We start from the raw sequence: 12,428 nt of genomic DNA, 5'->3' as shown, positions 1-12,428 counted from the left end.
TCCCGGATACTCGCCTTAATTTTGTGAATATGGAAAGTGTCGACATCAAACTTGTGACGCAATTGACTTGAGATGAAGAACGTGAAGTCAGAACCATGTAAAATCGTATGCCGCTATACAGTGTTTCCATTCAATGAGAAAGTATTGGCCCCAAACTGAACCTTTTGATTCACAGAATTCATATCTTCTGTGAAAGAAATTGTTGCATTTTAATTTTGATGCTACTCCCTTCGTTCCCTTCGTCCCAAAATAAATGTAGAAAAGAGTTAGGTAGTCTCATTCCTAGATGTGCACTTATTTTGGGATAAATTTTGAACTCTAGAAATGCACTTATGGAATGGAGGAGTATATCCTCTTACATTATACTTACATTATACGGTATCTTCGATTCCTTGCTTCAACTGGCCACTGAGATGCCTGTTCTAAAATCTAACCTACACTGCCAGGTTTTTAATTGGTACACTCCATTTCCAAAGATATTGTTCTTTCAATAAACTGTTCTTTCTGAGTCAGATCTCCCTTTTGTCTGACTCGATGTCGTCATCTCCTAGTTTTGTCAGTGCTACTTTTCTACATGCAGGTTTTTGACATTACTTTCAAACGAGAACTCTACGTATCCAGCAGGATCCCCTTCCCCTTATTTTGCAAACTCTTCCATCAACAGACTGAAAACATCACAAATTCCTCATGAGATAGGCAATAAGACTTCCGTAGCATCAGTATAAAAAATTCGCCGTTTTTGAGGTTCTTCGATCTGAATAAATATTTTGACATTGGACTGAAAGAAATTCAGGAGAGTATCGATAATTTCATCAGGATGTGACTGTTAACTTATTATTATTAACGAGGATTCATTAATCACGCTATGCTGGGCTCCAATAGTACAATGGAGCAGTATTAGTATTACACACTTCTCAAAAAAAATATAAAAATAAAGGCAACAGCATTAAACCTCACGAAACTGGGCTACGTTACATAAAGATCAAGAAAATTATAGACAGAAATGGGAAAAAAATACTAGTAATGAACAACTCTATACATAATGGATGGATCATTTTTTGGAAGAATAGTTCTTAAGTTCTTATTTTATAAAATATAGCCAAGGGCTATGCTAGGTTAAGAATTTAAATCTTACAAACTCTAGACAGTAGTTTTTTTTTCCTGGAGGAGAGAATGCAGTACTTGTGTGTGGGAGTGATTTTGGCGAATCGGAGGGAACACTTAATTTTTGGGCTCCGAAAATTTTCCAGCCCAACCCAGTCGTAAAACGTACGGACAAACTCTGCAAGCCCATATATGGTTATAAAAAGATGCTATCCTACGAGGCCCATACGGGCAATATCTAACGTCCAGTGAGAGATTGGTGGAAATGGCAAGGCCCAGTCTCTGGCTGTTTCAAACTCGCGACGCGTCGCTGCGGGGGAGAGCCGGAGGCGGCGGCCGGCCGCCGCCGGGGGAGTCCGCTCCTTGCTCAGCTCAAGGACGCTATGGTGAAACGACTGGAGAAGCCAGAGAGCCATCGCCACGACCCCCAGCCTCGCATCAGGGAAAGGGCAGGTCTGGCGCCCATTCAGGCACGCGGGCACGATGGCTCAAATGTCATCTTGGTTAGAGTTCCTGGCGGATCTCCTCCTCTTTTCAGTTGGTGCTCTCTAATGTTCTCTCTCATTCTGTCTGCCATCCCACTTGTATCTTGCATAACGTGCTCTTCTAATGTGCTGATCATTTCAGACTCCCTATTCTGCTGCATGTCGAGCGGCTTCTCCACAGAGCGATGTTGCAGTTCTAGTATGCCCCCAAGTGGAAGGGTACCTTATCCAGAAACAGGAGATTAAATTAAACATAGTTACATAAGGTACGGTTATACATGTTTGCAGCATCACGCTGTCTGCTCTCAAAATTCTAGACTCCCAATGCAATTCTGAAACAATAGGTATTGTTAAATAGAATAATATTTTTTATGATAATCTTTGCCACAAAAATATGGTCTAGAATGCTAAATTTTAAGAGGAGATAGTTAAATTCCTAGAGGAAACAAGAGAAACAACTGTATCCCAATTACTAATGAGGCTATTTCAAGTTTACAGATATTTATTGTTGGTTCGAGATGTTCATTTAACATTGTTGTTTTGCCTTCAGAAAGATTATTCTTATGCGTTAGTATGAAGTAGGAAAAATAGTGTAGTACAGGATGGCGTACCTGTTGTATTGCAGTTATTAACGTGCTTAGTCGTGGTGTAGATTTCTGAAGGCTTTGTGCCCTGTGACGTCGATAATAAGCAGGATGAACAAAGGACTGATCCTTGGTTCAACTCTTCTCCATTAGGGATGAATGGTTTCCGTTCACTAGTGTTTTGCTATACCAAGAAACAGGAGTAAGTTTTGCTCAGTAGATGCCGTGGTTTGGTTGTATACAGATGTTTCTATACTATAGATGTACATCGATATGATTATAATTGAAAATTTTGAAATTTCCGTTGCATTGATGAAAAAGTAATTAGGATGAGTATTGCTATTTGATTGCAGGCTTGCAAGGATTTTAGATACTAATTTGCTATATTTTGATATTTATTAACCTTTGTGACACCTAACTTACTATGCTATAAATTTCCAGTTCAATCCCAAACATAACATGTTATAAGAGGACTATTTGTTCATTTGTCGTCTATTCCATACAAGTATGGTATCATCTTGTCAGGTCTAAAGGTACCTAGAACCACCAATTTTCCTGTTTGATGCAACGGTAGTAGCAAATAAGGAAAAAAGAGCGATCTACTTACCTGGAATAACAAAATTAGTCCATTTCTGCTATTTAGCTGACGGAATGGCACATATAGCATATGTATTGCTAATTTCCAAACCTAATTTGCATTTACTTTTAAAAAAGGTTCGAACTATTTTAGGATGACCAATTGAACAAGCTACGGTCAGAGATAGACATGCCCACATGTTGATGTCTGAGGAACCTAATGCAATGTGGTATCCCTTTTTCTTGTGTAAGAGTGTGCTTTATGCAGCAGTAGAGTGCGCCGCAACTTTATTGCATCAGTACGATACTGTAGTATATAAGAAATGACATGTTGACGTGTTAGAAGCATTTTTCGCTGAAAATTGCTTACCTCCATGATGTATTCAAGCTTGGAACCATTTGCATCAACTGAAGAGGTAGAGCTCTCTAACTTAGGCGGGATTTGCAAGTCTCCGTGTTGATTGCTGGTAATTACCACATGAATTTTTTCAGCTGCTATGTTTATTGCTTTCTTAGGACCCTGACTTGTGCCCTCTAAATCCTGGCATCCACCTGGGGATTGAGCTAAATTCTCAATGGGTTGATGCACTTTAGTACCATTGGCATGCCTTTTTGCTGACTCAACAAGACTTGACTGCAGAGAAGTAGATGATCCGACTGCTCCTTTCATACCTGTGTCCAAATTACAAGCATTTGCACATTAGTTTCAGGCAAAATTAAAACTTGTGTTAAATCACCTATCATTTTATTTTTGACTTTAGGTCGAGTACTTGCATGTTTGGATTCAAATAGAGCACATGACTGACCAATAATTCTATCAAATCTTGTTATATTTGCTCAAATAGGTATCAAGTCAGAAAGTTTTAATTTAATCTTGTCCAAAACATTGACACCACAGGAGTAGTAATAGGATGATTGATTTTGGAAATACCTTTGTAGTCTTAATGGCAACTGGATCAGGAAATCTGTCACATTATAAAAGAGCTTATAATATAAAGAACCATGTAGATGCAGTGGTATGTGAAACTTTTAGGTTTATTTGGTTAGCTGGAAATTTATGATGTAGTTGAAATGATGTACCTGTTGTTTTGCCGTCATATGGATCCCCAAATGTTGAGTCGCTTGATGATAATGATGCACGATGTCCTCGGTTTGTCTCTGGCGATGGCTACGGAGAGAAGAGCATCATCATGTCGATCAGTACATTAGGTAAGTACAAAGCTCCTATTTAGTGCAGCAGTACAAAGTATAAAACAGATTTACTTTTTCTATGAATTCTAACTTCTAGCCTCTGCACCAATTAGGAGCCATTAAACTCCCAAACATCTAAATGTGAGAATAATAGGATTTGAACCCTAGTGGCTGAGTCGTACACACACAATGGAAAGTTACTTGAGTACCTCTGTCCTCTCTTTTGGTGTTCATTTTATAGAACCAAACCTGTCAACTTCAAGTTACATTTTCCAAAACGGCGTTGGGATTTTATATGCACAAGAAAAACAAGTAGAAGGAGACCTTGAGGTTATAGATTCCTTTGAGTTCAATCAGTTATAGCTACTTTTGGCACGTCACAATTTCATAGCAAGCGTAATGTCTGAAAAAGGCAAAGTACCTGAGATTCCTCTTGTTCATCGGCTAGATCTACCAGAGAAGTTGACTCCAACAGAAGCCCTGGATGGCTTCCCGTAATTTTGTCTTCCGTGGAAGATATTGCTGGCTGAATGGGTTGGGGATTTGGAACCTTGTCAGGCTGAGGAAGCTGATCTGGTTGAGGATCTGGAACCTGGTTTGGCTGAGTTTGGTCACCTTGGAGCTCAGAATTAAACTGTAACACTACACTCTCCTGGCAGCCAGATAAGTCAATTGTGCAATCTTGCCGAGGCGATCTAAGTCTCTTGAATGATGCAGGCAATTTTGTGAGTCCAACACACAGTGCTAAGTTAAGATATTTTAGACTAGAAAGCATGCCAAATGACTCGTGCACCCGTCGAAGATTGCGGCAGACTTGTAGGTTCAGATAAACGAGCTTTCTCAAACTGTTGTCCACACAAGGCAGTTCTTTCATGTCCAAGTTAGAGGCATCAAGGTACCTTAGCTGCTTCAGCTGACAAACACAAGCTGGTAGTTCTGTGATACCACATCCGCTAAGATCCAAGACTCGCAAGTACTTATTTCCTGAGATTACTTCACTGACAGCAACAGGGATCACAGGTTTGTGTTCCTGCAGATTGGTTGTGGGTATCAGAATTAGCGACCTGACCTTCTGTGGACGATGCTTGGTAAAAACTGGGAGTTGTGCATAGCGATGGTCACAATAGGTCAAACTGGTCTGTTCCTTTTCTTGAGAAAAACAACATGTCCGATTGGCCTCATCTCTTTCTTGAGGAAAAGAGCTGACCGCCGCCTCTTCACCTTCTAAAACCACAAGGATATCTTTGTTCGAGGTGAAACGGGCCAGTTCATATGCCATGTAATGCATGCGTAATACCTCACCTGTTGCGCCGGAGCTTCCTTCAGCATGGTTATCAACCTGAAGAAGCAAATTAGATTAAGCTTAGATCACATGAATGATAGATTAATTCAATTCTTTTTTATGTCAATTTGTTTTCTTTTGAGCGAAAAATAGTTGGCCTGGATCAAATTTTGTCCATCCTTGTACTGGGCATTGAAGATGGATCATTTGATCTTTGCAAAGATACAACACTTGATAAGATAAAATAAAAGGGCAGTTGCACCCAATACGCAAAAAAGGCTTAATTGGCATGTGGCAAAGGCCTCCAATCATACCTGAAGGAGATGGATAGCCTTTAGTTGCTTTATGATGTTCTCTGCATTCATTTCAGCTGTAACGGACCCATGTGTAGCAGGCTCAACCATGTTAAGTGAAATCCACTGCTGAATAAGCTTTCTCTTGTGTATCCGAGATCCTTTAGGGAAGACTGAGCAGTATGCAAAACACAATCTCAGACCATGAGGTATATTATAGAACATTAACCTGAAGGGGGCAAACAACGTCAACTCCTTGCTTAGTGTAGCAGCATAATCCTCCTCTAATTTCCACAAGTCTTTGTCCCTAGCATTTTCCCAAACAGCACGCTGATTCCATCCACCGCTACGTACAATACTACCAAGGAAATCGGCAACAAGAGGTACGCCTTCACACCTTGAAATAATTTCCTTTCTGTATCTAGGGAACAGTGAATTGCGACCACGCAATGCGCTCACAAAGATATCTGAGCAATAATCACCTTCAAGCATAGGAGCCAATCTGTACAACGGAAGAGTTGACATGTGTTGAGCAATTTGTTCGTTGTGCGTGGTCACCATGATTACGCTTTCTGTGTCCTCACTACAACTTGTGAACATCTGTTTCAGTGAATGCACATCATCATCTGTACCCCACAAGCCATCTAGTACGATGAGGCATCTTTCTCTTTTCAGTATCTCATGAACCTTAGTCGTAATTTCCTGCATTGTGTAATCAGCACTCGGTCTTTCTTCACCCACCAGAAGACCCTGTGAAACTACTTGTCTCCCAATTCTTTTGATATCAACTCTGGAACAGGACTTGTGTACATAAACCCAAATTCTGCGATGGAATCTGCTCCCACTATCTAGGTGGTTGAATACAAGCCGTGCAAGACATGTCTTCCCAACACCTACAGGCCCAACTATGGCAATAATGGAAAGTCGTTTCGCCTGTTCCTTTATAGTGTCCACAATTGCCTCCAGGTCGGTCGCCCTACCAATGACTTCATCTGGGCCATCATATGAGGTTGTTTCTTTCTCAGCAAACTTCCTTGACTCTAAACCAGTGCCAGCAGGTCCAGTACCATATCGTTCATTTAACTTGATGGCTGAATTCAGCTTCTTTGTCTCTGATATCATCCTTTTCACTGTCCATACTCTAGCCGCAATCGGATTCGAATATGAACAGAGTAATGATGCCTGCAGTATACTTTTTGTTAAATAATGCCAGCTAGACAGCTCAAAATAGTTGTAGCTACCTGAAATTTACTCAATTTGATGAGAAAATGAAAGAATTCTAGCAATTCTTCCATTACTATAGAGAGAATTCTAGCAATCTCTCTGCTGCTTACTGTTGTTTTTTTTTGGGTTTAGTTTGCTGGGTGTTAATAATTGAGCTCTTTTACGGTGCACAATACTAGGGGCATCTGATAACAAGAATGGTTAGGAAAAAATTAAACAAAAAATATGGGACAAAGCAAAAACATACTTGCGATATATTTCTTTCTGAAATCAGCTATCTAGGGAACATTATTCTGATGCAGAAAAAATGAAGTACCCTGAAATAGATGACATCTTAGTATTACATGGTACCTAGTGTCCTTCTAATGAGAACATGAAACCGATGATATATCGGTTAATGGCTTTATGCTGAGGCTAGAGTGGATAAAAAGACATGGTAGTTCCAGGTGCAAGGTAATTAGGAACTAAAGCAGAAGTCTTACCTTGTGGGCACAGGTGCTCTCATGGTAGAACTCTTCGGAGCAGACAAACTCATCAATGGTGTCTTCGATCTCAAAAGCCAGCTGCTTGGCATCTCGATGCCAACTCTGCGCCAGCACGGTTTGCGCTTCGTCAGCAACCTCGATGCCAAATAACCACTTGTCTTTTTCCTTGAGCTGGGCTTCAAGGCAGAGAAGCTCCTTCTCTAAATCTCTTAGATCATCTCTGAAGTTGCAGAATAGGCTGCAACAATAAACCTTCAAGGGAGGAAGACTGCAGCTGGCGAGCTTCTGAGCTACTATCTTCGCCACAGCGATAGCCACAAGAGTCTCAACGGCAAGCATGGCCTTTTAGGATGTGGGATGCCAAAAGGAACAGAGGAGGTGCGTCCTCTATCATACCCTATACTTCATCTGAAAGCTGCCCCATCATCTGTGGCTATACTTCCCTGATAATCGTCAGCAAAGATGCCCCATCATCTGGTCTGGGCCCCGGCGCCATGACTCATGGTCACATGTGAAAAGATCGAGAGAAAAAGAAAGACGAAGGAGGTGTTTGGATCCTGGAGCTAAAGTTTAGTCCGTGTCACATCAAATATTCGGATGCTAATTAGAAGGACTAAACATGAACTAATTACAAAACTAATTGCAGAACCCCAAGGCTAAATCGCGAGACGAATCTATTAAGCCTAATTAATCCATCATTAGTGAATGTTTACTGTAGCATCATATTGTCAAATCATGGACTAGATAGACTTAATAGATTCGTCTCACGATTTAGCCTAGGGGTTGTGAAATTGATTTTTATAATTAACCTATATTTAATACTCCTAATTAGTGTCAAACATTTGATGTGACAGGAGCTAAAATTTAGCACGAGGATCCAAACACCCTCGAAGATATAACCGCGAGGAAAAACCTCCAGATCTGCACCCCCATTCCCCACCGTCACTCATCGCCCCTTTCCAACTTTGCTTCGTGGTTATTCTTTCTTTCCTCTCCTCTTTTGTCTTCTCTGCTCTCTGTTCCATGCTGAGAAAGAGCAGGAAGGGAGATGGAGACGCAGGCTCTGCCGATTCATTTAAGGTTACCGTAAGGAACTGGTGCTCGAGGAAGAGGAGGTGAATTAAACAACTTAAAAACTGTTTTTAACCTATAGTTTCTACTATTTTGCATCAAAACATAAACCAGATCATGCTATCTAAATGTACAATCTATGGTTGATCTAATGTGAAACCCTCGTTCCAAGATAAATTTTGCAATCTATAGCCAATCCTATTAAGATATTACTCTAGGAAAGTAAAGGCACACAACTTGCAAGTATGAAATGCGGAAACGTAAGAGGAGATAAGAGGGAGCAAACTCTTGATACAAGAATTTTTTCCATGGTATCGGTAGACACTAAGCCACTACTAGTTCACGTTGTTAAAGCACTCACACAAGAGTATTGCTTCTCGATCAACAAGTCTCTCCTAAGGCACCCCTTAACTTGCCATATAGGTTTAGCCACTAAGGCGCACGCCAAATTCCTCGATCACCTTGATACCATTTCCACTAAGAAGCTTCTTTATGAAGGAAGGGGGTCTTCACATCCCCACACAAGGTTGTTGACGCCGCTCCACATCAAGCTGGAGGGTTGAAGACTCGCCGGTGAGCCACCAAGGTTCCAAGGCGCCGGTACACCTCTTGTACAACGGTGGTTCACTCTAGAACCTGATCATAAGGTCAGCACATCTTGTACTCACTCCTCTCTAGGCCTATCCTAGCACTACTCACTCTCCTAGGCTTGTGCTAAGCCTTTTATGAATCACTTAAACTTATTATTTTTGAATAAAAAATTAAAACGACATATATTTTGGAACGGAGGGAGTACAAGATACTCAAACTTATCATTGAGAAAACTTCTCATGGAGACGGAGGCTTACAGGGAAGATAAAGGAGGATGGTGGCGCGGCCGTATAAAGTAAGGGACCTACTCCCTCCGTCCTGCGATCCTTGAGTTGCTAAGGGGTGTTTGGTTCCACGGATTAAAGTTTAGTCCCTGTCACATCGAATGTTTAGATACTAATTAGGAGGATTAAACATGAGCTAATTACAAAACTAATTGCACAGATGGAGGCTAATTCGCGAGATGAATCTATTAAGTCTAATTAGTTCATGATTTGACAATATGATGCTACAGTAAATATGTGCTAATCATGAATTAATTAAGCTTAATAAATTCGTCTCGCGAATTAGCCTCCATCTATGCAATTGATTTTATAATTAGTCTATATTTAATACTCCTAATTAGTATCTAAACAAATTAGTATCTAAACATTTGATGTGACAGGACTAAATTTTAATGCGTGGAGCTAAATACCCCTTATGAATTGTCAGCTCGACGCCTCGACCAAACAGACAATGCCTTTGTTCAGACGGCAGCCCGCAACCCCATGTGGCCATGTGCACGCCAACAAGGACTTTTGACTTGACTTGCAGGGAGAAGGACGGCATGCATGGTGGACCAAACAACTAAACAATTCGTCGGCGGCCATTTGAACTGGGAGGCAACTTTCAGCTCCGGCGTGATCATGACCACACTGACCAGCCTAAGGCTCTGGACACCGTGCGAATGCAAGATAATCTTTGCATGACCTTTTGTAAGAGATGAAGATGGTTGCCATTTTAAGCTGAAACGGAGGACGTGTTAATTTGGTTGGTGCTGAAATTTGCCGTGCCAAAGTTTGGACGTGTCACAATTTCTTAGGTCGTTGTTTAGTTGTTTGATGGTTGCCATTTTAAGCTGAAACGGAGGACGTGTTAATTTGGTTGGTGCTGAAATTTTCCGTGCCAAAGTTTGGACGTGTCACAATTTCTTAGGTCGTTGTTTAGTTGTTTGGTTCGCTTTCACAGTTTCGGCTTGCCACACTTTCTTATACATCCACATAGCCCATATGGTGTAGACTCATTTTTTTTGCCAAACTTTACCACAAATGTAGCTTCAATTTTGTTGGCCAAACTTTCTTTGGCAACCATAACTTACATAAGGTCAGTTGTAACAAGGTTACGCATGCGATTTTTTTTTTGTTTTTTACTCTTTTTTTGAAAGATTCTCACAAATACAAATACGTCCCTAGCGGAACCATTTCAAAATCTGGACTCTTAGCTTGGCGCCATCCACGCTGGCGCCAAGCTTACACGTCTCGGCGCCAGCCGTCCTGACACTAAGGTCCATGCGCCGCTGCTGACGCGGATGCCGACGTGGCAAAGGCTTGGCGCCGGCCATCGTGGCGCCAAGCTTGGCGCCGTGGATCTTGGCGCCAAGCAGTTACCCTATACCTTTTGGCGTTTCGAATGAAATAAGTATAATTATTCCGAGGAGCATGCAACAAATCACACTGTGGTTCAGTTGGCTAGGACATGGGCTTCTTATCCCATAAGGGTTTTGTCACATGTTCCTCGAAATAATTATACTTATTTTATTCAAAATGCCAAGAGGTACAGGGTAACTACTCGGCGCCGAGATCTATGGCACCAAGCTTGGCGCCAAGATCCATGGCGCCAAGCTTGGCGCCACAGTAGCAAGGGTAAAAGAAAGGGACAATTTCCTCTGTTATTTATAACACTGACACAGTAAAACTGGGCAATGGATCTTTTCAATTTAAAGGATTGCCTAAAATTAGAGGATCTGAATGGCAGCTGCCTTTATTTCGGGAAGAGATAAATTTATTTTCTACATATGGTCACGTTGATCCTTATACCCACCAAACTAGTCGGCAATCGCATACGCTCGGGAGCTGGGAGTGATGGGGGTGGCAGCGCAAGCACTCAGAGATTGAGCAGTGGCGGCGGCGCTAGGGCTATAGTGCGGAAGTTGGAAAGAAAAATAGCAAGGGTAAACGGAAGGGACAATTTGCTCCGTTGTTTATAATACTAACACAGTAAAACTGGGTAGTGGATCTTTTCAGGATCTGAATGGCAGTTGCCTTTATTTCGGGAAGAGATAAGATTATTTTCTACAAATGGTCACGTTGACCAAAGACCCTTATACCCACCAAACTAGTCGGCTAAAGGCTTGGGGGCTGTGTGCCACGTGTCCATCAACAAAAGTTTTTTCTCAGGGTTTTAAGGGGAAAGTGGTGCAAAATTACAGATTGACCCTCAGCCTGATTCTTCGATTCAACCTAAGGCTCGGGGGCTACTCCATATGGAGTGCGACTTTCGTCACACTTCCATATAAAATTCAAAGATGAAGATTACGAAATCCAGTTTAATGAGACTTGAGCACATTCCAACCTCATGGCAGTTTTGGGTACCTTTGATGATCCAACCAGATGAAGTACTCGAGGAGTATTAAGAGTAGTCGGTGGGGATTTCAACGCTAAAAAGTATTCGGGGCCTTGTCGTACATACATCTATGGACCCATCAGAAGGTTTGGACAGTCCCAAATATTGGGTTGGACACCGAGATGCATCTGACATGAAGACCATGGCACAGGACAGCGTGATCTACATGAAGATAGGAACTAGTCAAGGATTAGGAAAGTACTCGTTGTAATAAGAGTAGAACTTCTCTAGTTGTATCCGACTAGTTCTCTTGTAAATCAACCAACCTGTAACCCTGCCCTCGACTATATAAAGCGAGGTAGGAATCCCCTCTAAAGCAATTCAATCCAACCAACACACAGGACGTAGGGTATTATGCTATTCAACGGCCCGAACCTATCTAAATCATGTGTCTGCGTTTACCTTCGAGTTCCTGATCTTGACGAGCCCCACCAACCAAAATACTACCTCGGGCACCCCCCTCGATAGGTTGCTAGATCTAAACACCAACACCAAATTCGTATTCGTATTCAATTTAAAATATGGTAAAAAGTGCTATCCGAATCCGATTCCATATGAATCCAATCCAATTCCATCCCTCCTTCGTGTGAACCCCGCGACGAACAAGGCTAAAGGGTAGGTCGACGGCCGAGGGTAGCAGAGGGCGCGCCACTATGTGCGCTAGTGGACAGCTCGTGGATGAGAGGTTTGTGGTATGAATTGTTCATTGGGACCCACAACCATGTGGTGTCCAAGACGCACTAGAGTAGATGGGTTAACTGCGTCACCACCTCCTATTGGCTCTATAATATTCTCTAGAGTGGAAAGTGGTATCCAGATATCTGAATTATCCGAATTCGTATCTGCTAAAATATACATATGGATAGTCAATCTGAATTCCT

At 41.7% G+C, this 12,428-nt stretch overlaps 1 protein-coding gene across 2 annotated transcripts; it reads right to left on the bottom strand.

The window, feature by feature from the left end:
* Nucleotides 1–821: 821 nt before the first annotated feature.
* On the bottom strand, nt 822–7,628 carry LOC101786395 (putative disease resistance protein RGA3). Of its 2 annotated transcripts, XM_004956528.4 has the most exons (7): nt 7,222–7,624; nt 5,537–6,697; nt 4,362–5,279; nt 3,830–3,917; nt 3,120–3,421; nt 2,201–2,357; nt 822–1,812 (listed from the first exon to the last, which is right to left on the bottom strand). In XM_004956528.4, the coding sequence occupies exons 1-7, from the start codon at nt 7,561–7,563 to the stop codon at nt 1,571–1,573; spliced, it is 3,210 nt and encodes a 1,069-aa protein (XP_004956585.1). In that variant the 5' UTR covers nt 7,564–7,624; the 3' UTR covers nt 822–1,570. The 2 variants fall into 2 exon arrangements, with proteins under 2 accessions (XP_004956585.1, XP_004956586.1); XM_004956529.3 differs by lacking the exons at nt 822–1,812; nt 2,201–2,357 and adding an exon at nt 3,681–3,714 and having other exon boundaries at nt 3,220–3,421; nt 7,222–7,628.
* Between the last annotated feature and the right edge of the window lie 4,800 nt (nt 7,629–12,428).

Source organism: Setaria italica, chromosome II (assembly GCF_000263155.2).
Source record: "Setaria italica strain Yugu1 chromosome II, Setaria_italica_v2.0, whole genome shotgun sequence".
Classification (NCBI taxonomy): domain Eukaryota; kingdom Viridiplantae; phylum Streptophyta; class Magnoliopsida; order Poales; family Poaceae; genus Setaria; species Setaria italica.
The sequence above is the reverse complement of the archived record's forward strand: the minus strand, read 5'-3'. Positions and strand labels throughout refer to the sequence as shown.